The sequence below is a fragment of the Ailuropoda melanoleuca genome, chromosome 13, assembly GCF_002007445.2.
Source record: "Ailuropoda melanoleuca isolate Jingjing chromosome 13, ASM200744v2, whole genome shotgun sequence".
Taxonomy (NCBI): domain Eukaryota; kingdom Metazoa; phylum Chordata; class Mammalia; order Carnivora; family Ursidae; genus Ailuropoda; species Ailuropoda melanoleuca.
The window spans coordinates 56,403,824-56,430,623 of NC_048230.1; the positions used below are offsets into that span (position 1 = coordinate 56,403,824).

General features: G+C 53.6%; 1 protein-coding gene across 4 annotated transcripts; it reads left to right on the top strand.

Annotated features, from left to right (window-relative positions):
• The first annotated feature begins 1,183 nt into the window (after window positions 1–1,183).
• LOC100465807 (plasmanylethanolamine desaturase) lies at window positions 1,184–24,820 on the top strand. 4 transcript variants are annotated; one of them, XM_034640934.1, is made up of 6 exons: window positions 1,186–1,440; window positions 9,023–9,142; window positions 18,227–18,318; window positions 19,461–19,605; window positions 20,975–21,187; window positions 24,584–24,820. In XM_034640934.1, the coding sequence occupies exons 1-6, from the start codon at window positions 1,317–1,319 to the stop codon at window positions 24,667–24,669; spliced, it is 780 nt and encodes a 259-aa protein (XP_034496825.1). In that variant the 5' UTR covers window positions 1,186–1,316; the 3' UTR covers window positions 24,670–24,820. The 4 variants fall into 4 exon arrangements, with proteins under 4 accessions (XP_034496826.1, XP_034496825.1, XP_002913047.2 ...); XM_002913001.4 differs by having other exon boundaries at window positions 1,188–1,440; window positions 23,348–24,820; XM_034640935.1 differs by lacking the exon at window positions 9,023–9,142 and having other exon boundaries at window positions 1,184–1,440; window positions 23,348–24,820.
• Window positions 24,821–26,800: the final 1,980 nt, after the last annotated feature.

The following is a 26,800-nucleotide window of genomic DNA, read 5'->3' on the forward strand; positions in this document are numbered from 1 at the left end:
CCTGCTTCTTCCTCTCCCACTCCCCCTGCTTGTGTTCCCTCTCTCGCTGGCTGTCTCTCTCTGTCAAATAAATAAATAAAATCTTTTAAAAAAAGTTAAAAACAAAATGAGAAACAATATTTGCAGATCATGTATCTGATAAGAGTCCAGTGTCCAGAACACATAAAGAACTCTTACAATTCAACAATAAAAAGACAAATAATCCAATTCTTAAATGGGCGAAGAATTTGAATGAAAGCATTGGGCTGAGCCTTAGTTCACTCAGCAAGCGTTTACTGAGGTTCTACCATGTGCCGCATGCTGATCCAGACATGGGGATTCAGCTGTGAACAAAGCAAGTCCCGGCCCTCAGGAACTGGTTTTCTGGTGGGTGAGCCATGAACTGCAAGTTCATTGCTCGTGACAAGTGCTGTGAAGACAAAACATGATGATGTCACAGTGACTGGAGGAGGGAGCAACTTTGAGCAGGGAGGTCGGGAGGGGCCTCTGAGGAGGCAACATCACTGGTTATTAGGAGCCAATGGAAGACTGTTGACTAGCTCTTGGCCTGGCGTCTAACAGATATTAAGCGCTCACCAAATCTTACAGTGACGCTTAAGGTCATTCTCATCAGTTTACTGTCCTCTTCCTCAGGAGAACAGGAGGTCCTGGGGCTCAGGCTCGACGGTTCTCCTCCCTGGGCGCTCAACGCCAGCGGGCACACAGTAGGTGTACGCACGGTTCTCGTAACCTCTGCACGCGGTAGGGCTCAAGAAGCTAGCCCAGGCAGAGTGGGCCTCAGCCAGGGAGCACTGTTCGAAGTGTCCACCAAGCGCTGGCTCCCTGGCCCCGGCCCGACGCCCTTCTCTCCTGCTCCTTCCACACAGGAGGCGCTTGACAGTGCGTGCTGAAGAAACGCCTGTTTCTGGGTCCGGCGGCACACGACCTCGGCCCATTGCACCGGCCGGTAAACCTAGGGCGAGGTGGGCGGTGCCGCGCCGGCTCTTTCCGTGGCGCCGGCGGCTGGCCCCGGCCGGGGGCGGATCGCTGCGGGGAGGGACGCGCCGCCGCCCCAAGCTTCCGTGCCCAGCTGCGCCCAGCTGCGCTCCTGCCCCCCGAGCGCCGCGGTTGGCTGCGGCTCGGAGGCCGCTGATTGGCCATCGCGGCCCCGGCGCGGTCCCCGATTGGCTGTGACGCGCGGCCGGGCGAGGCCCCCGCCGGCGCCTCCGCCGAGCCCGGCGCTGAGCGGTCGTTGGGCGGCGTGATCTCGCCGCGATTCCGCGGCCCTGCCGCCGCCGCCGCTAGCAGAGCGCACCGGGCGGGCCGGTCGAGTGGTCATGGCGGGCGCAGAGGACGGGCCGGGGCAGCAGCCGGAGCTCGACGAGGATGAGGCGGCTTATTGCCGGCGCTGGGGCGCGCAGCACGCCGGGGCCCGCGAACTGGCCGCGCTCTACTCTCCAGGTAAGACCTCCGGGCCCCCCCACTCCAGGCCTGCAGTCACCAGCCCGGGCTACGGACAGCGACCCGGGTTCCCCAGATCGGAACCCCAGTCTCAGGCCCCGATGCAGAACTCCAGCCTCGGCTTCTAAACTTGCAAATAGCGCCCCCACGTCTGGGGACCCCACCCCGGGGCCCCTTCCAAGCTCAAGCCAGAGCTCCAGCCACTGGGCTTTCTAGATGCACAGACAATCCTTATATCAAGGAACTGCCATTTCAGCTCCCCGAACCGCATACAGAGCTCCCATCGCATGCTCAGATCCGGATCCTAACCTCTAATCATCCGCGGCTGCAAAGAGCGTCCCTAGACTTAGGGACCCCCATCCCAGGCAGCCTGTCAGCTACATGCATGCACTGCCACTCCCTCCTCTTGAAAGTCACGTCCCATCCCAGGTTCTCCAGATCCGGAATTCACACCCTAGGGCCCCATCTGTGCCCCAGCCTAGGGCCCTAGGCAGCAGTGACCTCACCCTCCAAATCTGGGCACGTCAGCCTCCCTGCTTCTAGGAACCGCAACTCGGGAATCCCCAGCTACCTAGAGCCCCAGTCGCCGCCCTTCCCTCAAGCCCCATTCTAGTTATAGCTTCAGTGGCCACGAACCACCCCCTCCCCCAGCAGAGAGGAGCCTCAGCTCCCACTCTATTCCGGTATCCCGAGTGGTGAGGGCACTGTAAATTTTCCAGTTTAAGCTCCTCCCATATGCAAGCCTCAAGTCCAGTCCTTGCCCCTTTCCCATTGCATATATTAGCCCCCTCAATTCTCCAAACCAGACCACAGTTTAGAGACCTTTACCCACCGCTCTGCCCCTAGATCATGGTCCCTGGCTCCCTCCTGCTGTGCCTACCATTTATGCTCCGGGGAGCACTAGCTCCCCCACCCTTTTCTGACTTCCAGTAGAGCCCAAGGAATCTCATTCCCTGGGCCTTCTGTCCCGAGGGGTTAAGGAAGTGCCATCGAGAACTCCAGAGTCAGGTGACTGGTTGCTGCAGGAGGCCCCTCTGCCTGGATGTCGCCATCACGCCAAGCTTTGTTTGTCAAACATTCTGACATCTTTCCTTTTGCCAGGGGACAGCCACCATGCACAGCCCTTGCCTGGGGTCGGCATGGATCCACTACGACCTTCACTTTCTACTCTGACTGGCCCGGGTTTGCATACCATCTCTGCCATCACTGGCTATGTGACCTTGGGCCATTTGCTTTCTTGAGTCCTAGGTCACCAGAGGCCCTTTCTGGGCTTGCAGTTCCATGCTCTGGGTGTGATTTTTTTTTTTTTCCAAATGACTTGGGTACCTGGCCCATGATGCCACGGTTTCTTTAGCTTGTTTCCAAAGCACCTAGCCTATGGACCTAAAACCTCCCGCACTCCCTGGGACAGGCTGGGCTTGGCATCCCGACTGCTTCTTGCTATGTGACCTGAACCAAGCCACTTTCCCTCTCTGAGCCTCAGTTTCCTCACCTCTAAAATGGACATAAAGTTTACCTGTTCCTTAGTGTTTGGGGGAATGAGATCATCCACTTTGATGCAGTGCCTGGCATACAGTAGGTGCTCCCTGTTGCTACCCCAGTAGTCTGGTGTTTCCTGTGAGTCTTGGAATAAGGTGTTCCACCTCTCTTGTCCTCAGATTCACCACCTGAGATTTGCGGGTAAGTATTCAAAAGCTTCTTCCTTTGGTGTCCAGCTCTGCCCACCTGGGTAAACCCTACCCACTTTCAACCAAATCATACTCAGGCATTCTGAGCTCCCCCAGGAGACTGCCATTTCTCCATTCCCCCATGATTGCATCTTTGTCTCGTTCTGATTTCCCCAAATGCCCTCCACCCTCTGAAGAACAGCCATGCAGGGATCTGAGGCTGCAGACAGCCTCCAGATGCCCCAAACCTTCAGTAAAGGCCTTATCTCCTCTTGACTTGGAGCTGGGAGGAGGCCAGGTGGTGAGGAGTGGAGAAGTGGAAGACTGGTCAGACTGGTTTCTCCAAATTTCATAGGGCTCCCTTCCTCTCTCTGTTCCATTCCTGTATGGCCTTGCAGAAGTACCTTGACCTTCTCTGGACTTGACTTATAAAATGAGGGACCAGGCTCAATACATATGGAACATCTTTGTCCCAGTCTCCATTCTAAGCCCTGAGGGCAAAGCAGTGAATAAGAGGAAAAATAGAGCTGGCATTTTACTAAGCCCAGTAAATAAGGAAAATAGCTCCCTTGCCCAGTGGTGGCAAGCATTATGGAGCAAATATATAGCAGAAAAGGGGGAAGTGAAATGTTGTTGGGGGCAGGAACATTTTAGAGATGGGGCAGTTAAGGCTTCACTGAGTGAGTAATATTTGAACAGAGACATGAAGGGAGGGAGGCCTGAAGATATTTGAGGAAGGATTGGTCCAGACCAAGGACCCAGCAAGTGCAAAGGCTCTGAGGTGGGAGCATGCCCGGAGTGTTTGTGGATATAAGGAGTCCCATGGGCTGGAGAAAAATGAGCAAGGAGAGAGTAGGAGAAGTTTCTGGGTTCCAGGACTGAATTCTTGATATTCTTGGGGCCAGAGGTGGATTGGCATGGTGACAGTTGGCAGCAATAATAAGGCAGTTAACACAGTTGACAATTATTTAGTACTGTTCATGCTGGACATTTCCTCCACGTGATCTCATTTCATCCTCACCACAACTGTCTGAGGTGTCCCCTCGATACTAACTGCATTTTTCAGGGGAGGAAACAGAGGCTTCCCCCACCCCCCAACTCCCCACATCTTGTAGCCTCGTCATAGCCCAGCCCCAACATGTGTTCTTCCTAAGCTTGTCCTGTTTGGGATCAAGCCTGCATCTACCCCTCCGAGAGGGCAGGGTCAGCAAGGCCAGGGACTGCTTGCGTTTGATTTGACTGGCACTTCATGAGCCCCCTGTCCATCTTGAAGACATTTCCTGAGGCTTAGCAAAGAGTAGAGACTTGCCCACAATCACACAGCCAGTTAGCAGGGCCAGAAACAGAACACTGGTGGAAGGAGGGAGATGTTCTAGGTTCCGTGTTCTTAATCTTCACTGTGGAAGGGAGCCAGCCCAGGGTGGGTGTGCAGGAGGGGCCCAATGTTCCAGGTCAGTGGAGCAGCATGCGTGCAGGGCCGGTGACAGAGCGAGTGGGCCTAGTGTCTGCGGGGAGCTGTGAGTAGTCTGATCGGGGTGGCACTGGCTGGTGGGAACAGCAAAGGGCCAAGGAGTGAGGCAGCCTCAGCCTTATCCTGTGGGCCCCAAGTGTCTGGCCAAGAAGTTGGGGCCTGGTCCTAACAGATCCCGGGAGTCATGGAGGGTCCCTTAGCCCACTGCACTCCGGGTTCGGGGTTCACAGCAGCAGCCTGCCCTGTGCCAGGATTTGTGAAGGACTTGGCGGGCTTGGCAGGCCTCATGGGCAAGCCCGGAGGTAAGGCTGGTGTCCAGCTTCCCCGCAGGTACCCATGAAACATGGGTGTATGTGGTACATCTCAGGTGCCCGGCCTCCAGGGGTGGACCCTCAGGGGTCACTAGAGCCAGCTCTTCAAACCACGCTGGCTAACACAGGTACCTCTGGCCCTGGGGGAGACAAGGATCTCTTAGCTTGGGGTCAGGGCAAAGATTCGGTCCCCCAGAATGGACCTGGGGTCCCTTCCCAGGCCAGGCCTGGTCCCTGCCACTCTGGGCTGGGTTTTCACTCTGTCTCCTTCACTCTTGTTCTTTTTCCACTTCTTTGTCTCTCCTCTCTGGCCACGCTCTGTCTTTTTTCTCTTTGTCTCCCTATAATCTCTCCATGTCTCTGTTTTTTCCTGTCTTTCCATTTCTCATTTCTCTGTGTCTCTGGTTCCTGTTCTCTCTCATCTGTTTGCCTCTCTCTCTTCCTCTGTCTCTGTCTGGTTCCTGCCTTTTCTCTACCTCCTGTCCCCCCACCTCCCTGACGCCAAGGGCCATCAGAAGTACAGGTTATTCAGGGCTTGTCTGACTGAAACAAGAAGAGTCGGGCCTGATGCCAAGCCATTGGCCGCCATGGCCTGCCCCCAGGAAAGCAAAGATGGCCAAGGCCTGGCACCTGCTCCTCCCAGCCCTCCACAACCACCACACACAAGCCTGATCTCTTCCCCAGGCCAACAGACAGTCACGGCCATAACTCAGAGCCCAAATCATGGAGCCTGGCCAGGCCAGGGGCTGGCTCAGGAAAACAAGGCCCAGCACTCTGCCAGAGGTGGCCCAAGCACTCATGTCCTAAGCAAAGCCCTTCTCTCCCCTGAGCCTCAGTCTGCCCATCTGTATAATGACACCACTTTAGACCACCTGGCCCCGCAGGCCCTGCCAGGCTGACTGTCCATGCTGTGACTTTGGGCCAGTCATTTCATCTCTCAGGCCTCGCTTCTCCCTCTGAAGGACAGGGCAAATGGTCCCCAGCCCACGGTGTGTGGCGAGGACTGGCTGAGCTCATCCCTGGCACCATAACTGGCATATAGTAGGTGCTCAGTGAGGGCCACTTCGTATTATAGATGTATTGTTTATGGGTCAAAGTTGAAGCACTTGGTCTGGGAAGGATCCAGATTCCAGAGGCCAAACATAGATGGCGTTTAGAAGGGAAACTATTCTGATTTCAGGGACATTCTCCAAGGCACGGGGAGAGAGCTGGGCGCTCTTTAGAACCAGGACAGCTCTGAACATCCAGGCTCACGTGTCCCATTGACAAGCCCAGGATCCAAACCCAGCTCTTCATTTTTACCCACTGAGCCTGTTTCCTCACCTGGGAAGTGAGATCATGTAGCTCGTCCCTGGAAGCATTGAGACTTGAATGAGGGACTGTGCATCCAGCTCAAAAATGCAGGTGACTGCGGGGCTGCCCCCAAAGGAAGCCACCCAGTAGAGGCCGCAGACAAGGGAGGAGACTGGACTGAGCCAGGAGCTCTTGCCCCATCCCATGGGGGCGCATAGCTGCTGCTGCTCAGGCCTGGGGTGCCCAGAGCCTTGTGTTCTCAAGGGAAACAGGAAATTAGGAATTGTAGGTGATTTTTTTTTAAGGTAGCTAATTTTATTTATTTATTTATTTTTTAAGCCAAGTGCAAAATGTGCTGGAGGGAGCTGGTCTGTGGCATCTCTAATGTGGGCTGCACCTGGCACCCCAGCTGTGATAGGCCTCAGTGTGTATCGGCCATTGTTACTGTTACTCCATCATGTTGCTGTCCCTGCAGGCTGGGGGGCAGGCAGGCAGGCTGGCATTGAAGAATCACCTTTTCCTTACCCCTTCCACCTGCCCCCTGCAGACTTCGCTTCGGAGTCCCAGGCCCAGGCCACAAACAGGAACCAGAAAGGGGAAGGCTGTGCTGGGCAGATTATAGTGACCCCAGGTAGGGGCTGCTGGAGCAACAGTGTCACGTGGCCCAAGGGAAATGGCCACTAAGAAGTGGGATACGAGAGGTTCCAGGCCCACATCTGCTGCTGTGGTACGGCTGTCAGGGTCCTTGCACTTGCTGGACCGCAGTGTCCTCATCTGCATAAGAGGGGACCAAGGGAATGCAACCTGGGGCATGTCCCTTCTCCCCTCTGACCCTCGGTCTTTCATAGGGCAAAGGGAGGGCCACTGTTCTGATTCTGGCCCAGGGCGCAATGTTGTATGTCCTGGCCAAGGCACTTCTTTCTCTCTCTGGGCCTATTTCCCTATCAGGAGCAGTAGAATGCCTGATATTTCCTTCTAAGGTGCTTTCTTAGAGGGGCACCCAGAGACAAAGCCTGGCAGTGGTCCTCTAATATTCTGTTTAGAAATGTGTTCATTCCATGGACATTTATTGAGTACCAGCTGTGTGCCAGGGCCCTGGTGAGCAAGCCGGACATGGTCCTGGGCCTCCTGAGTTCACATTTGGATTGGGGAAGATGGATGTCATAGGAGCAGCCCTATTCTGGGGGAGTCCAAGAGTCAGAGGAAGCATCATGGATAGCCTCCTGGACGTGGAGGCTCCAGGCCGAGGTCTGCAAGGGCATTATCAGAGTCACTCTGGATCAGAAGGGAGAGAAGGGAATAGCAAGCACTAAGAGAGGACAGACACAGGAGGAACCTCTCTCTCTCTGCCATGTCCCCTTCAGTTGTTAATCACTCACAGGGACCTGCCCGGCCATAGGATCCTAGTCTGTAGCTGACTAGCTCTGCAGCCTTAGGTTACTTCCTTGGGAGCACTCTGACCCTCTGATCTCTCATCTGCAAAATAGCATCACCTCAGCAGGTACCTGGCACATAGCAACTGCTCAGTAGATGTTTAACACTAATGATAAGAAGATTACTATCATTAAGGGTCTTCTGTGCCCTTGGGACCAGCTGCCTGGGAAAACAGTATCCCCAGGGGTCCTGTAGCACAGTCTGTACCACCCACGCAATGTTTCCCTTCCCTTTTATTTTTTTTAATTTTAATTTACAATTATGAGAAAAGATTTTTGATAGAGGAGTACATTCACAAATACTAAATTCCAAGGGGAGTAAGTGAAAGCCAGTCTTGACTAAGTAGCTTTTTCTTACCTAATGGCTGCTGCTTAGCGCTTTGCTTTCTTGCGCTCACCAGTATGTCCTGGACATCCTCCACGGCCACATATAAACAGCCGCCCAGGCATTTCTTTTCCTGACTGCAAGGATGCCGTGGACCGAATTGATTTGGCTGATCCCCCAGGCGTTGGACACCTCTGTTGTTTCCAGTGTTGAGAAAAAGACACCTCAGACGGAGCTGCAGTGAGTGAATCAGCTTGTCTGAGCTCACATGCCTTTTAAAAATATGTGGCAGGAGATTTAAAAAGATCTCACACCCCTCTCCTGATTTCTGGCTTCTCTTAGGAATTAGAAGCTTGGGAATCCTGGGTCCACACTCCCACCTGGCAGGAGTCAGCCCATTAGTGACCCTCCTTCACAAAGGGCACGTGTGCCACAGCCCACCGCCTCCACACAGCCCACCTTACCCCCCGTCGCCTGCCTGGCCCCTGGAGGCTTTGGGAGTTTGCGACCCCTCATCTCTTGTGTCATGCTCCCAGACCCCCTGCTCCTGGCAGGAGCCCTAGAAGTGGTAACCAAGGCCCATTTCTCCAAAATCCCTGACTCATTGGAGCCCTGCTTGATGGACATTGGGCGGGATCTGATCCTCTGGGGTTAAAAGGTGTTATTAGCCTCCACCTCCAAATAGTTATGTACAAAAGGGGACAAATGATCCAATGATGTCACTTAAAAAAAAAAGCTCATTAGAGTTCCCTGGAGCGTCTGCAAAGAGAGCCCACAAGGGCCCGGGAAACAAATTCTGGTCCTGTCTGCCAAAGAATTGGCCTGTGCAAGGCCAGCTTCATGGGCTGGTGCCTTGGGCGGACTCCTCCCCTTCCCTGGGCTTCAGTGACATCATCTGTGAAATGGGTAGGCTGGGGCCTGTTCTTCTCGGCAGCCCCTACGTTCAGCCTGTGCCTAGCACGTTAGACTCCTTGAACATGGTGGCAGAGCTCATATGGGTCCAGCTCTGCCTGGCTTTAGTCCGCAGCCCCGTGGCCTTCGCCACCCGGCCCGCGCTCACCTCTGGGCTTCTGTCCCCGCAGGCAAGCGTTTCCAGGAGTGGTGCTGTGTCGTGTTGTGCTTCAGCCTCATTGCCCACAACTTGGTCCACCTCCTGCTGCTGGCACGCTGGGAGCACACGCCCCTCGTCATGCTGGGTGTCGGTGAGTGCCCATGGCCCCCTCTCTGCCTGCCTCCATTTCCCCGGGGGTCAGGGACCTATCTGCTGTCTGTGCCACTGTGGTGGTAACTTGCACACATATGTAACAATGCGTGGCTATGCGTGCTCACATGTGTGTGCGTGCACCCCTGTGCATACGTGAACCAAGGACGTGCTGTGGGAACCCCACCTCTGTCTCAGTGACATTTCTGTTCCTCCTCTTACTTGGGCCAAAACCCTGGGCATCATCCTCAGTTCCTCTCTTTGTCTTCCGTTCCACACACAGACCTTCAGCAAATGCCCTTGGCTCTTCTTTCTTTTCTTTTTTTCCTTTTCTTTTTTCTTTTCTTTTTTTTCTTTCCTTTTTTCTTTCCTTCTTTCTCTCTCTCTTTCCTTTCTCTCTCTTTTTCCTTCTCTTTCTTTCTTTCTTTCTTCTTTCCTTTCTTTCTTTCTTTCTATGATTGTATTTATTTGAGAGAGAGAGTGAGAGCACAAGCGGGAGGCAAGGAGAGGGAGAAGCAGGCTCCCCGCTGAGCAGGGAGTCCAACACAGGGCTCAATCCTAGGACCCTGAGATCACGACCTGAGCTGAAGCAGACGCTTAACCGACTGAGCCACCCAGGTGTCCCTTGGCTCTACTTTCAAAAGGCACCCAGAATCCAAACATTACTCTCCACCTCCACTGTCCTCACTCTGGTCTGGCCACTGGCCCCTCCTGCCCAGACTTTTGTGGGAGCCTCTTCCCTGGTCCCCAGCCTTCCCCTTTGCCCCCATTGTCCGTTCTTTGCTGGTAGCCAGAGGATCCCGTTAGATCCTCGTTAAGGTCACACTACACCCCCATTCTTTGTGTATGTAGAATAAAACCCACTCCACAGTACCGCCTGGCCCCAGTTCATCCTCAGACACCATCCTTCTCCATTCTTCTCTGGGGCGTCCTGCTCCCTCCACACTGGCCTCCTCATTGTGCCACCACCGTGCACTGTTGGACACACTCCTATCTCGGGGCCTTTGCACATGCTGTTTCTATGCCTGGAACTCTCTTCCCACACACACCTACCTGGTTCACTTCCTCATCCAGGTCTCCACTCAGAGGTCACCTCCTCAGGGAGGCTCTCCCTGATTACCTCTCAAAAATAACAGCCCTACCATACACCATCCCTTAGCATACTCTGTTATACAGTGTATTTATTCGCTCAGTATCTGTCTCCCTCCACTCAAATCTCCGATCCCTGAGAGCAGACATTCTTGTGTGTTCGCTGCTGCAGCCCCAGCCCCAAGCACGAGGCCTGGCACACAGTAGGTACTCGATAAATATTGATTAAATCAAGGAATGAGCAAGCTGCAGCTTACAGTACCTGCTGCATGTTTCCCATTGGTCAGGGCTCCCCCATCCACAGCTGGGGAGTTGGATGCTACACTTGTCATCCTTTTCCAGATGAGCAAACAGAGGCTCAGAGAAGGGCCAGCCACCATCACACCTCAAGCCAGAAGCACAACATATTTCTTCATTCACAGTCTCCACCCCCAGGTCCTGGGGTGACTCCTTCCTGTCCGTGCACCGGCCTCCCCTGTGCCCTCAAACTCAGACACTCATCCCCTCCCCTGCCCCGGGCTCCCAGGCAGAGGGGGCGGTTGTGCCCTTGGTCAGTCCGCCTGGCCCTCTCTAAGTGTTCAGCTCCCACAATCTCATTAAAAGCACTCTGGCTGCATAAGCCAATAGTGCTCAGGCTGGCTAATTGAGCCATCTGGGTATGCAGTGGGGTGGGCCTGTGCCGGGGGCTGGGCCAGCTGGAGGAGAGGGAGTTAACCCATCTGGTGCTGGGGAGCCACACATGCCCTCTTGGCCCAGGGGTGAGAGGGATCTCACCTGCAGCCCCTCTGCCTGCAAGCACTACATTCAAGGGCAGGAATGTGGCCGGCGTGAGCCCTGTTTCCCCATCTGGGGGTGGTTACGAGCAGCCCTGGGTTCAAGTCCCAGCTCTCCTACCTTGTGGCTGTGGGGCCTTGGCAAGTGTTGTTACGTCTCTGAGCCTTGTTTTCCACATCTGTGAATTGGGGCTGCTTGCAGTACCTGCTCGTTGGGCGGCTGTAAGGGCAAAATGTGGGTGTGTGTATCCATTTCACAATGGATATTTCCCAAGTGCCTCCCGTGCGCCAAGCCACACGTTGGGCACTTTTAACTCCTGGTGCGAACCTTGTGAGGTGGCTTTGCTCACCATCCTGTGAGAGGCCGGGTGACTTGCCAGTTGGCCCTCGCTGGGGCAGCAGCAGAGTCTGGGCTCATACGTCCAGACCTGCCCAGCTCTCGAGCCACAGCCTCTCCCCACAGGGGCCATACAGCCTCCGGTTAGCGCCGGGAGGAAAGCGTATCTGCGCCCGGGTGTGTGTTGTATGAGCTAGGAGCCTGGGTGGCCCACTACCTCCTCTCCCTGGTTTGGATCAGAGCTTCCAGTCCCTGGCCCAGGAGCTCTCTGGGTGTCCAGTCACCGCATGTGACACCAGTTCCCCCATCCCACACCTTTGCCTCTGGGCCGATAAGAGCAGACAATTTCCTGATAGTGGTGTTTGCACAGTCCCTAATCGATTTAAGTAGCCACCCTGATTTGTGTGTTAACATGCAGGAGGCCAGGCACCGTGCCAGTCTGCAGAGCCTGCCTCTAGCCCAGCACTATCTCCCCAGAGGTTCCGGTGCCCCTGGCAGGCCCTGGAAACCAGGGGAGGCGAAAGCATGAAAAGGTGCCCATTTAATAAACACGGACCGATGATGCAATGCTGGGAAGCAAAACCAAGATAAGAGAACAGGCAGGAAAGGCCTTTCTGGAAAAGTGGCATTTGCAGGGAGACCTGAAGGAGGTGAGGGAAGAAGCTAGGCAGATATTTGGCGGGGGCGGGGGGGGGGGTGCAGCAGGGAACAGCAGGTAGAAAGGCCCAGAGGCTGGTGTGTGCCCAGGGAACAGACGGGAAGCCAGTGTGGCTGGAGAAAATTGATCCGAGAAAAAGTAGTTGGTGGCAGCTCAGAGGCAGGAGAGGGGGGCACAGACTGCCAGGCCGTGGTCTGGACATGGGGTTTTGTTCTCCGGGCCACAAGGGGCCATTGGTGAGCTGCAGGGAAGATGGATGGGGGCAGAGAGGAGGCGAGGATGGTGGCCCAGACCAGGTAGGGCAGTGGAGGCAGTGAAAAAGTGTCAGATTTTCGGTAAGCTGTGCAAGGTGAGCAGCCAGAGTGTCCTGTCAGATCAGCTGTGGAGGTGAGAGAGGGCCTGTCAGTGGCAACTCTCAGGCTTTGATGGAAGGGACAAGGTGGGAAGAGGCGGCTTGAGGGGAGACGCTTGAGCTGCCCACCTGAGAGCCAGGGCGAGGTGCCGAGCAGGAAATTGGAAATCCATGTCTGGAGTCCAGGAAGGAGGCTGGAGGTAGAAGGCTGGAGGTCCTCTCAGTAGAAGAGGTATTTGAAGCTCAAATGCTGGCAGAGTGCCCCCAGAGGCTGAGCGTAAGTAGAGAAGAGGCCCCGGGGACTCCAGGTTGGGAGGCCGGGCGAGGTCACAGAGGGCAGGAGGAGAATGTGTCTCCAGAAGACTTGGGGGTCAACCAGGAGTGGCCACAGAGCAGACCAGCAGGATGGCGCAGCGAGGGGACCACCGGATTTGTCCACATGGAGGCCATCAGTGACTGTGACAAGGACAGCGCTGTCATCAATGAAAGCATGAACAAATGAATTCCTCTGGGAGCCTTTGAGCTGTTTGCTGTGGCTGGGGAAAGTGGAGGAAGAGCGTGGGCGCTTGTGAGTTGGCTCTTCAGGCACGAGTAGGAATTTCTGGTGACCTGGTAAAGGGGAGGGTGTTCCAGGCAAGGGAGCACAGTGAATGCAAAGACTGGTGGTGACGTCAAATGTCACATGGCCTCAGGTCAGGTGAGGAGTCAAGCTGAAAGCTGGGAAAAGGTGGTAAAGTGGGGATTTGGCCCAGGCCCCTGTGGAGCAGCCTGCCTACAGCTGATCGCTTATTTTTGTTGTTGTTTTTTAAGATTTTATTTATTTGTCAGAGAGAGAGAGTGCCGGGAGCACAAGCAGGGGAAGGGCAGGCAGAGGGAGAAGTGGGAGACTTTACTCAGCAGGGAGCCTGATGCAGGCTTGATCCCAGGAGGCTGGGATCGAGACCTGAGCCCCTGAGCCAAAGGCAGATGCATAACTCATTGAGCCACCCAGGCATGATCCTGTCGGTCTTAGCTGCTCTCACTGTCTCCACACCAGGCCTTGAAATGGGAGGGGGCTCACAAGTCACAGCTGGGTGACCTGCAGCCAGATGAAGGCCCCACCTGCTGAGTCAGGGTAGCCCAGAGTGAGTTTTTCACCATCCTGTACCTGATTGCAGTGTCCTGCACATGGGGCGCTGACCAGGCCCAGGCTGCCCCCAGGATGAGCCGGCTCCAGCCTCGGCCACCTGCGCTGGGACAAAGACGCCCTGTGTGTTTGTCCCGGCCACCCCTGCCCCCCGTTACAGCCTCCTCAGGCAGCAGGCCAGGAGTCCTGGAGTCACTGCTCTAGAAACAGCCACTTGCAGAGGCCCGGGGCTCACAGAGTCCAAGGGGGTGGGGTGCTCCTTCTTACCAAAAATAACTGCTGACATCTCTCCAAAGCACACATCCCTCCCTGCTCAGCAGCCTGCAAGGGCCAGGTGCTGGTCATTTGACAGATGACAAGACTGAGGCCTGGGGAGGGGGGTAACCCCGAAACTACTAACTAGAGCTACCCCCGGGAGCACTTACCACATCCCAGGGACTTACTTTACGTGCGTGAGCCCTAAGTTTACTAACTGATTGTTCTTAGGAAGAGTAAGTGCCGTTAACGTCCCATTTCTCAGACCTGGACATTGAGGCTCAGCATCTCTATGAACCGCCCTCGTGATGGTCCCTGGCCACTCGCCGCAGCCCCTACTGCCCTTACTCTCCGAGTCTCCTTTGTCCTCTGGAAAGTCGGGATGCGTCAGGCCCTATCTCTATGGACGTGAAATAAGATGATATAGTTTTTCAAAAATAGACTTTATTTATTAAAACGGTTTTAGATTTACAGAAAATGAGCGGGTTGTATGGAGAGTTCCCATAAGCCCCCTGCCCCCAGTTGCCCATATTGTTAACATCTTACATTTTACATCTGTGTCGTACATATGTTAAAATCAAGATACCAATATGGAGACATTATTATGAATTAAAATCCATAGTTTATTCAGACCTCCTTAGTTTCTACCTAACGTGTCCTTTTTCTGTTCCAGGATCCCACCTAGGATCCCACTCATTTATTTATCATGTTCCTTCAGGCTTCTCTTGACTGTGACAGTTTCTCAGACTTTCCTTGTTTTTGGTGACCTTGACAGTTTTGAGGAGCCCTAGTATCTCATAGGATGCCCCTCTGTGGGAATTTGTCTGGTGTTTTCCTTTTCTTTTCTTTTAAGATTTTTTTATTTACTGAAGAGAGAAAGAGAAAGAGCCCAAGCAGGGGGGAGGGGCAAAGGGAGAAGGGAGAAGGAGACTCCCCACTGAGCAGGGAGCTGGAAACGGGGCTCCATTCCGGGACCCTGAGATCACGACCTGAGCTGAGGGCAGATGCTTAACCCACTGAGCCACCCAGACACCCCTGGTGTTTATCTTTTTATTTATTTATTTACTAGAGTAGTGGGGAGGGCAGAGGGAGAGGGAGAGAAGTAGCCTCCCTGCTGAGCGTGGAGCCTGACAGCACAGGGCTCAGTCTCACGATCCATGAGATCATGACCTGAGCCGAAATCAAGAGTCAAGACACTTAACTGAGGCAGCCAGGTGCCCCGTTCTGGTGCTTTTCTTAGACCCTGTTCTGTGTTTGGGGGAAGAAGAACTCAGAGGTAAAGTACCATTTCCATCCCATCATGGCCAGTGAATGTCTTATCAGCATGACTTAGACTGTGATGTTGACCTTGACCACCTGGCCCACGGAGGTTTGTCAGGTTTCCCCACTGTAAAGTTACTCTCCTCCCCCTGCCTTACGGTATCCTCCCTGGAAGAAAGTCACCATGCACAGCCCATATTCAAGGTGTGGGTGTTATATTCCCCAATAGTGCATTTTGACTTAGGGCCTGGCACGCAGGAAGCGTTCCGTAAATGTTAACCGCTATCATAAATATTTTTTTTCTATTATTTTTATTATTATCGTTCTTTCATGTGTAAGGATTAAATGCTTAGGACGATTAAGGAGTTAAGATGTGTAACCGGTTTAGGACTAGCCTTGGTGCAGTTCAGGGATTAAGAGAGATAAAACATTTAAGGTGCTGGCACAGGGCCTGGTACCTATAAGTGCTCAATAAATGTTGAGTGTAAATAGCTGGCATCTTTGCCCAGGGGCAATGTAGGCATATGTCTGCCTACAGGCTTGTGTGTCAGCGTTCACAGCAGCTCGACTCCTAGCACCTGCATCTGGAACCCGCCAAGACGTCCAGCAGCTCAGTGGATAAACTCACCCTGGTGCATCCAGACAGGGGAATACTGCTTAGCAATACAAAGGATGCGCCATGATAGAGATAAAGTAGGAGGATGTGACCAGGAGCACCTGCCGGGGAGGGAGCATTTAGCCAGGGGTTTGGGGTGATGTTTGCCCTGAGCCGAGGAGGAGCTAGCTCCCCGGGGATCTTCAGGGAGAGATGGAGTGCCAGGTAGAGGGACAGCAAGTGCAGAAGCCCTTGGCTGGGGGCACCTGGGTGGCTCAGTCGGTGAAGTAGCTGCCTTTAGCTCAGGTCATGATCCCAGGGTTCTGGGATCGAACCCCGCCTCGGGCTCCCTGCTCAGTGGGGAGTCTGCTTCTCCGTCTCCCTCTACCCCTCCCCCCGGACTTGTGCTGTCTCTCTCGCTCTCTCAAATAAATGGATGAAATTAAAAAAGAAAGAAAAGAAAGATTTTATTTATTTGAGAGAACAAATGAGAGAGCACAGCACGGGGTGGGTAGAGGAAGAGGGAGAAGCAGACTCCCCAGTGAGCAGGGAGCCCGAGGCGGGGTTTGATCCCAGAACTCTGGGATCATGACCTGAGCTGAAGGCAGCCGCTTAACCACCTGAGCCACCCAGGTACCCCTATATAAAATCTTTGAAAAAAAAAAAAAAAAAGCCCTTGGCTTTTATCTCCCCGGCCTCCCCACCTCCCCTAGCCCAGATCCACCTTCCTCACACTGTCATTGAGGACCAGGACTGCCCAGCCTGGATGGCATCTAGGGGTTTTTCTGTAGCCTCCAGTGTCCCAAGGCCCTGGACCCCTGTCACCAAGGAGCTGAGGACCCCAGCAGAACTCAAAGAACCCTTAAAGGGCCCCAGCTGGACCTCAGAAGATTTCACAAGGAGAATCAGTCTGGGGAGGAGGAGGGAAAGAGTTTGCCTGAAGTTCTGTGACCCAAAAGACTGCACATAATGCCACTCAAAACTGCATTCGTGGCCTACATGGTTTACAGCCCCCCCCCATCGCTCTGCCCCAGGGGACAGTGAGCTCAGTGTCTGCTGCATCTCTGGCTCTAGAGCTTGGCACACAGTAGGTCCTCACAGAATGTTGCTTGATAGACAAAACGGCCAAAGAGCAACAACAGTTGATTTGTTTGCTATATGCCAAGCACTGGACTTAGTGGTTTGCATTGATTAATTCAAGGAATATTTACTGAACCCCTACTAAGTGCCAGGAACTGGGACGCAGCCATAAACAAAAGACTAAAACCCCTGCCTTTGTGGAGTTGACATTCTTGAGTGGGAGAGACCATGAGCAAACAAGTGATGTCCACGAGGATAGGTGCTTGGAGAAAAAGAAAGACAGGAGATAGGAAATGCTGCTGGAAGATGGGGGTGGTTATAATTTTAGATCAGGTGTCCCCCGCAGATGTTTGAGCAAAGACCTGGGGGAAGTGAAGGAGTGCGCTGTGCTACACCTGGGGAAGGAATATTCCAGGAAGAGGGAACGGGAAATGCAGAGAGCAATGCAGAGGTGTGTGAGGGTGAGCAGGAGGAAAGGGAATAAGCCAGGAGGGCTGAGACAGTAGTGAGCAGGGAGAGTGATGGGGGATGGCACCGGAGTGTTCCCTTGCACAGGTACTGGGCCACTCTGCCTCAGTTTCCCCCTGTGTGCAGGGGTGGTGGTACATCCTGCTATGATAGATTTGGACCTCAAGGCAGGTTAAGAGCCCAGCTGTGCCACTTGCCATCTTTGTGGCCTCTGCCTAGTCACTTCTGTTCTCCAGGCCTCCTGTTTCCACCTCTGTAAGGGGAGCATGAGGGTGGTACCTACTTGGACCAGACTGAGAATCCACTGAGATCAAGCATGTAAAGCACTTGGGCCTGTCACTGAAAGTGCTCAATGAATGGCAGCCGCTGTGTTTTTTGTAATGACGATTCCCATCTATCTAGAGGAAACTAGGGCACAGAGAGGTTAAGCATCATGCCCAAGGCCACGCAGCTAGTGAGAGACAGCTAGGATTAAGTCCACATCTAACAGCTCTTAACCTCTGTATTATACTGAACCCTCAAGTGAGTGAATAGTTTGAGGTCTTTGAAGGAACCCCAGTCCAGTTCCGAACACATTGAGAACAAAGTCAAGGAAAACGCTGCCAGAGACCAAATCGTGACATTTATCGTGATGAAAGCTACGTTGGGGAGGAAGGCATGGCTCCTGTCTGCACCTGAGGTGTTTTCCGACACCAGACCCCAGAAGGAAATTTCCATCTAGTGACTGGCAGCCCCCAAGCAGAGCGGGCTTCCCTCTGTGGAGTGACTGGGGGTCAGAGAGAAGGGAACAGTCAGCTCCTACTAGGGAAAAGTTGAGTTGATCTGTGCATGCCCGGTTTATTTCCTCCAGACCCACCAAGCAAATGAGTCCCCACATATCTCCTTGGCAGAGCAAGTAAAGTGACAGGAGTGTTATACCTAAGGCTCCATTCACAGAGAAGTAGAGAAGGGACACCACCCCCCATAACGAGTGAGTGAGTGAGCAAGCAGGCGAGTGAATGAACGAGGGACTCCCTACTGTGGGGTGGAGGGTGGGTAGGACTGCCCCGCTTGGGGTCCCCCACCCCCACCTCACCCTCCTTTTGTCCACAGTTGCAGGCGCTCTCATTGCTGACTTCTTGTCTGGCCTGGTGCACTGGGGAGCTGACACTTGGGGCTCCGTGGAGCTGCCCATTGTGGGGAAGGTGCGTATGTTGACCCAGCCCTGCCACCCAGCAGGGGGTTGGGCTGTCTGACCTTGAGTGAGCCCCCTTACTCTCTGAGCCTCCTGTTTCCCTGTTTGAAAGACAGAAACCATTGTTCCAGCCTGACCCCATGCCCATCCTCCGGGACCAGAACCGACTAGAAAACCCCCTGGGATTTTCTGGAAGCAAAAGCATCAAGCATGGGATAGTCAGAAAGTTTTGAGCCCCCTGAATTTGGAGGCCACATCTTGTTCTCCTTTTCCAGCCCTGCTGTGCCTCACCGTTTGTTTTAATCGAGCTTTACCTTCTATCAGACTTCTTTGATTGTGACAGAAAGTCCAGCACAAGCTGGCTTAACCAAACAAAGGTACTGGTTCATGTAACTGAACATTTCAGAGTAGAACCAGGGTAAAGCGTGGCGGGGTCTAGGACAGACAGTCATACCGTGTTCTCATGACTCCATCTCTCTCCACGTCTCCCTCTGCTTTCCTCTGTTGGCTTCACTGTCACGTGGGCTTTTCCTTCATCCTGCCAGCTTGGCCCCATTGGTGGAAAGAGAACTCTCCTTTCCCACAATTAGAGCCAAAGTCCCATGGCTCCCTCCCATTGCCCCAGCGCAGGTCACATGCCTACCCCTGTCAGTCACGGTGGCAGAGAGATGCTCTGATTGGCCGGGCCAGGGTCATGTGCTTACTTTTAACTAAGGGGTGGAGGGGTCAGTCCCATGGGAACAGCTTGTACCAATGGAAGAGGAAGTCGGGGACACTGTTACCAGGAGGGGCGTGGCCACAGGGGAGAATTAGAGTGGGCCTGCCTGCCGCTATGAGGGGCGTCCTCAGCTGTATTAGAGTGGGGAAGAAGGGTGGAGATTGTCTCCAACTCCTCTCACGTCCCTGATGAGGAGACTGAGGCCCCAAGTGGGGCATTACCATCCCAAGGTCCCCGCCAAGTCATTGCAACCGTTTTCTGCCAGAGCTGCTTAGACCTGGATCCGTATCAGCAGCATGGTGGAGTGTTCTGGCATCCCAAAGGCCAGCAGGCGAGTCCGAGTCCAGTGTGCATGCAAGGTGGCGGAGAGAGGCTGGCTACCCCAGGCTGACTGGTCCGATATATCCCTTCTCCCGCCCGCACTCCCACCCCAGGCTTTCATTCGACCCTTCCGGGAGCATCACATCGACCCCACGGCCATCACCCGACACGACTTCATCGAGACCAACGGGGATAACTGCCTGGTGACACTGCTGCCTCTGCTAAACATGGCCTACAAGTTCCGCACCCAGAGCCGCGGTGAGTGTGCCAGCTGGCGGTGGGCTGCAAGGGGGCCGTGAGGACAGACTCCCTTCACGACGTTATAAAACATTTTTAGTTATCGTCCTGGAAAATTGGGATGTTCGACATAAAAATCTGTGGTACCAGCTTCTCCTAGACAATCAGCTCTGGCCATCCTGGGTCCTCATTCCCATTTGGCTCCACTGGGCGGGAGCTGAGCTGCGGCTGCCATCTTTAGCTGGTCCCCCCTTCCCCACTGCTGTCCTACACCGGGACTGCCTTGCTCATCTGCATGACCTGCCCGGCCCTGAGGGCTGCTGGCTCGGCTGCCCTGGCTTAGTAGCAAGAATAGAGGCTGTGAACTCAGGAAGTTCCGAGTTCTGATCTCTGCTCTGCCTGTTTGGGGGAAGAAAACAAGTCATTTTCACCTCTGTGAGCCTCAGTTACCTTACGTTATCTGTCAGGTGGGCAGAAGCGGGGGGGGTGGGGAGGTGGATAACTACTTCCTCTGTGCTAGGTCTTATTCTAACAGCCTGACACCTCATGGATCCTTAGAGCAGCCCCTCCCTCTGTGGGTAGATGTGAGGACTTTCAGTGGTACAGTGGCTGCTGCGGTGCCCACCCATATCCTCTTACACAGGCATGTGCCCATCCCCCAGTTGCCAGGAGTGGTAGCTGCTAAGAACTCCCAGCTGTCCCTTCTAGGAACTGCCAAAGCAGGTCTCACGTCTTCCCTTGGGATAAACCTAAAGCCTAAGGCTGAAGTGATAGGAAAAGCCTACAGAAGACCAGCCCTCTCATCTCTGGGTGGGACCAACTCTGTGGAGCCCTTAACCCTCCAGAGCTGCCCCCAGGATCAGACTGAGTGAGACAAGACCCCCCCCAGCTCCATCATTGCTTAGCTCTCCCCCTGCTTCCTTCACCCCCTCAGATGTTTTTCTGAAAAGAGGATGCCCCCCCGTTCCTCCTCATATAAATTATGAGCACAGGAACCCTTGTCTCAGGCTCTGCTTCTAGGGAATCTGGACAAAGATCTATTCCCATTTTACTGATGACAAAGTTGAGATTCAGAGAGGCAGAGGCACTGACCCAAGCTCATATAGCCAAGAAATGTCAGAGCACGGACCTGAACCCAGCTCTGCCTGACTCCAGAGCCCTCATCTGCAACTCCTTCTTATGCTTACTCCATTATCTGCCCACTGAACAGAAGAGAAGACTGAGGCCCAGAGGGGAGTCTGAACTTGCCTGAGACCATGGGGGAGGGTGGAAGGAGGCCTGGGAGCTGCCCAGAGGCAAGTGGTGAGGGCCAGGCCGGTGGCGGCCCCACCCCGTGACAACTGTGTGGCCCTGTGGGCCCCCCCCTTTCCCCCCCCCCCCGCCCCCGCAGAAGCCCTGGAGCAGCTGTACCCCTGGGAGTGCTTCGTCTTCTGCCTGATCATCTTCGGCACCTTCACCAACCAAATCCACAAGTGGTCACACACATACTTTGGGCTGCCACGCTGGGTCACCCTCCTGCAGGACTGGCATGTCATCCTGCCACGCAAACACCACCGCATCCACCACGTCTCTCCCCACGAGACCTACTTCTGCATCACCACAGGTGCGGCTGCCGGGTGGCATGGAATAGGCTGTCCCCACCTCCAGCTGTAGCTCCATCCCTGGGGTCCATAGGGCAAAGGTCACAGGAGGAGGTCCTGGGATCCCTGTCCTGCAGGAACATGCTCTTACAACACACACGGACCTACTATGTGTCAAGCATTCTAGGCGCTGAGGACACAGCAGTACAAGGGAGACAACCTTCCCCACTCCCACCTCCCACTTCATGGAGTGAGATTCCACCCATCCAGCCAGCAAATATTTGTTGAGCACCTACTATGTGCCATGCACGGTCCTGGGCTTAGGACATAGCACTAAACGAACAGGCACAAATCCCTGCCTTTATGGCATTCCCATTCTCATAGGGGCCATGCCAGACAGCACGTAAGTAGTAACATTTAACCTGCTTACTGCTGTGGAGCAAAGTTGACTGCTGTGGAGCAAAGTAAAGCAGAGGGTTGGAGAAGGAAATGAGGGACTTTACCCTTGAGAGAAGGTGATCGGTGAAGGCCTCACTGAGAAGGTAACATTTGAACTGAGGGAGAAGATTGCAGATCTGGAGGAAGAGCACTCCAGGCCACAGGAACAGCAGGTGCAAAGTGCCTAAAGGAGGAACACACGTGCCTGGTTGGTTGAGGAACAGCAAGGTGGCTACTGTGGCTGGAGTGAAGGGCATTAGGGGCAGAAGAGAGGGGAAATGACCGAGTCTAGATGTGAGAAATGCTTTGGGGGACAGAGCCGGGTGAGGGGCAGAGAGTCATGGAGTGAAGAGGCAGAGTAGCTGTTCATAGAAGAAAAGGTCAGAAATCTGAAAACAAGCATGGGAGCCGACCGTGCAGCCAAGTCAGGACAGACCAGTTCAGACAAAGGGAATAGTAAGTATAAAGGTCCTGAGGCAGGAACATGCCTGTTGTGGCTGAGGAACAGTAAGGAGACCCACATGCCGTTAGCAGTTCATGGACCAGTACCAAAGGTGAATGGAGCAGGTTTTCTGGGGCCAGCAGGCATCAAACTTCAACGTGGCAGAGCTGCTCTCAGCATCCTGACGGCAAGTCAGGCTAGCTTCGGCTCAACTGTCAGCTTTTCCATGTGTGCCTTTAGGAGTCTCGGACACCTCACTGATGTCCTTTCTCTCCCCCATGGGATGGGGCTGCAGCCCCCTCCTTCCATACCGCCTTCCCAGCCTGGCTGTGAATGGCACTATGGCAGACGCCAGGTGCTTGGCATAGGATAGGTACTTGATAAGTTAAAGCTCCTGGTTTGCACGGGGCACAGGGTACGTTGTCTGTCTGGAGGCAGAACTGAAAACCACAAAAAATATTTTTTGTAGGTCTGAAAGTCATGTTCTTTGAGGGCAGGTGGAGGGGTTAGAATTTAGGCTGTTGAGGAGATGAGGTAACTGTTCGGCCAGGCCTACAATCGATCCTGGTTTGGCCACCCACTAATTGGGAGACTCCCCTGCAAGCCTGTCTTCGCATCTGGAAAATGGGACGAATAGTACCTACCTCATGATTTGGGTGGGAGGCTGCAGTAGAGAGGAAGTAAGATTGTAAGCAATATTTATTGGGCAATATTTATTGTGCCAGGGGATCACCAGTGGAAAAACATGGGGTTCTGCTGTGTGGAGCAGGACATTCTAGTTGGGAGTTGCAGAGAAAAACCAACACAAAACAGGAAGGTGGTGAATTAATGAGAATGGTTACAGGTTATCATAAAAGCTGTAACAAAACAAAAGAGGGTGATGTGGTCAAGGAAGGCTTCCTGGAAGAGATGGCAGGTGAGCCTAGTGATAAGAAATGCTGCCACCGAGCATCGAACTTTACATCGGAATCCGGGGATGTACTGTATGGTGACTAACATAATAAAAAATCATTTAAAAAAAAAAAAAAAAGAAAGAAAGAAATGCTGCCACCGTGCCTGGCACACAGTAAGCACTGGGTAAGAAAGTGAATGAGTGAGGGGACAAAGGCATGTGTGAACAGCCCCTGAGCCCATTGGTGGGAGGTCCCTAACCCCAGATTCCTTGGTCAGCCTTTGTCTCCTGCCCTGTACAGACTTACTCCTAGGTGCTCCTGCCCCAGGCAAAGCCAGCACTTTCCTTCCATCTCCTCGACTGCTGCTCTCCCATTCAACCCCTCCGCCCCGTGCCCTGTTTCCACTGCAGGCTGGCTCAACTACCCTCTGGAGAAGATAGGCTTCTGGCGACGCCTAGAGGACCTCATCCAGGGCCTGACCGGCGAGAAGCCTCGGGCGGATGACATGAAATGGGCCCAGAAGATCAAATAACTCCGAGCCTGCCACCTTATTGCCAACCTTCCCCAGCCCCCCAAACCGAAGCCATCTGCCAAATTCCAGCCTCCTTGTGCTGGCCCCTCCAGATGGAGAGGATGCCTCCTGGGCTGGGCCGGGGCACCCCCCAGCCCACCCCTCGTGACACAGAATACTTGAGCCACTGATTTTTCATTTCCTTTTTTTTCATTTTCTTTCCTTGGCCCCTCCCCAGCCACCTGAGCTGCTCTGTCTCCAAGCCTGACTCTGCAGAAAAAGGAGCCCCGCCCTGCCAGCCATTCCTTGGGTAGAGGGGAAGCTCATCCACTCCCTGCACTCCTCCAGCCCCCTGCCTCACTGGGCAGTCCTTCAGCGTGGCTGGCGTTGGGGCCACTGAGTCGTCTTATCTGTCTCTCCTTGTTTGCCCCCAGTGGTCTAGGAGTCCCCCAGGCACACCTCTGTCCCTGGAGCATTGCCCTACTATGGCCCTGTGAACTGACCCTGAAGGCCTGGGTGGGTGGACAGTCCCAGGCACCACCTTCGGCCTAGCCTGTCCACCCAAGGATGGCCAAGTGCAGCAAGGGTCTGAGGGCAGCCGGCCAGAATAGGCAGGAATCCCCTGCCCAAGCCTGGACCCCCTTCTCCCCTGCCCCTCCCCATCTGCCCATGGGATTCTAGCCAGAGCTGATATTTCTAATCAGAGGATGTCTTCACAGAGTGCAGCCCCTGCAAAGGGCCTTGGTCATCTGGAAGGGGACACAGAATCCCCTCTGGCTAGGGGGATGTCCAAGAAGGAAGAATAGGGCTTTTTTGTTTTGGTTTTTTTTTTTAAAGGTGCTTGCTTGTTTAATGTAAATAATAGAAAGCCTTAATATCTTTTCTGTAACACGGAGTAATATTTTAATGTCATGTTTTGGATGTACATAATATATTTATAACAAAGCAGCAAGAGTCTACTTAACCTCGGCTGCCTCGTGTTTCCTGGTTGGCTGGTGGGTGGGGGGTTTAAGGATCCTGGAGGATAAGGCCCTACCCTTAGCCCATTCCTAGCTCCCCTCCTCCCACCTTGGGCGCAACATGGGAGCTTCGTCACCTGAGACAGTGAATTAATGTTGCCATCTGCTCCAAACAGTTTTGGAGGAGACCCACAACTGGATGAAGAATGGTCTTCCTGCAGGAGATCATGATGATAGAATGATGAAGGCGGATCCCTATTAGTGAATTACTTCAGCAAATGTTATTGGCCCCTGGTGTGTGCCAGGCTCTGCCTGGACACTGGGGCACACAGCAGTGAACAAACAGACAAGGACTTACCCTGGTGGAATTGACCTCCTGAGGAGAGAGACAATAAACATGAATAAATGCACATGTACATTCAGATGGTGATTTGTAAAGGAAATCAAAAATAATGTATGACATTGGAAAAGCAGGGTGGGGCAGCTTTGGTAGGGTGGTCAGGGAGGGACTCTCCAGGGAGAGATATTTGACCTGAAACCTGTGGGAGGAGATGGAGCCATCAAGGGGTAGGAGGCTGGCAGACTGGACAGCAAGTGCAAAGGCCCTGAGGCAGGAACAAGTCTGAGGTTTTCAAAAGACAGTGGGGCCAGACTGGAGTGAACAAGGGAAAAGTGGAAGATCCGGTTGGAAACTTAGGGACTTGTTACATGGAGCCTCACAGGCTGAGGAAGTTGGGAGACATTGGACATTTTAGACAAACGAGCATCTTGTTCATTTATTCATTGAACAAGACATTATAAGGCACCTCCCATGTGCCAGGCACTGAGATTCTGTAGTGAACATACAGACATTACAATCAATACTTAGTCTGGGCTAGATAGTTTCTGCAATATTAGCCCAAAAAGGTGGGCGGGGGGACAGATGATAAAATACTCTTTAGAGTGGTCACAGATAAAGCTTTTCAAAAAGTGTGACCCATAACTTAATTTTCCTTAAAGTTTGGCCACCACTAGACTTGATTTGTGACTATCCGAGGGGACCACAAAAGGAAGAGGAATTAGAGTTCAATTCATAAGTGACAGGAAATAATAGCTTAAATAAAAATAGCTAAAATAATTTGATTAACCCTATAGCTGGAAAGTTGAGAGGAGGTGGTTGTGACTTCAGGTTTGCAGGAGTCAGGGGCTCACATGATTCACCAGACCTTGGTCAGTCCGGTTCCGTTTTTCTGAGTTAAGACTTGACATCAGACCAGCTCAGCAATCTCAGTGGGAAACGTTTCCCCTCCCAGTGGTTGCAGCAAAAGCCCAGGGCAGGCTCTCAGGGGGACAGACTGGGTCTTGTGGTGAATGGTTCTGGTTGGCCAGGTTTGAAACATGCTCATCGGGGGCTGCAGGGGTGGGAACAACACTTCCCAAGCCGCAGGATGAGAGGAGGGAGAGGTGATTTGTTCCCAAAAGAAAAAGTAAGGTGTTACCAAAGGAAGTCTACAGCAGGTGGGGCAGACAGCCAAATTTCAGAAGGGTCAGATAAGCAGCCTCGGGGCTGCAGGGATTGGTTTCCCGTTCAAAGGCCCAGGTGGAGCGATCTTCCAGGCCCACCAACCTGTGTTAATTTCCCGGAGCAAGCAAAAAAAAAAACCAGCCTGAGTCCAGAGGTAAACTGACTTGCCCAAGACATCACAACTAGTAAGAGAGAGCCAGGCCTCACACAGACTTGTCTCACTGCTCCTGAATCCCAGGGACTGGAAAAACACAGAACCAGAAGGAGTTATGTTTTGTGTCTGTGTTGGGATCATTTGTGAGACTGGGGGCGGGGGGGGGGGGGGGGGGNGGGGGGGGGTGTTGCAAACAACTGCCTGGGAGGGCTGGGCAGGGGAAAATGCTCACATCCACTGAAGGCTCACCACACGCCAGACTGCACAGAGCTCCAAGCACTGAATCTGAGAAGGACACTGAGGCACTGGGGTCATGTAACAGGCCCAAGGTCGCACAGCTGATAGGTGGCAGGGGTGGGACCTGAGTACTAATCTGCCCCAGACCCCTTATGCTTTAAAACTGGCCTGTAGGCCCAGGGGAGGGATGGAGGTGAGGAGGCAGGTGGCGAGTGAGAAATGTGTCCCCTGCGAGAAAATAGCTACAGTGCAGGATGGGAAAGAGCAGCTGACACTGAAGACTGGGATGCCCTGGGGACATCAGGCCCAGAGGGCAGCTGCTGCTCACATCAGCTGATTAAAGAGGAACCAGAAATCCAGATTTTTTTTTAAACACTGGCTCCATTTTTTTAAACAGATGGTAGGCAAAATAAAACAGGTGTACGGGCTGACTTCTGCCCTCAGCTTCCCAGCTGGGGCGGGGATGGCCCGCTTTTCTGTGGACTTGTGCTGCTATCT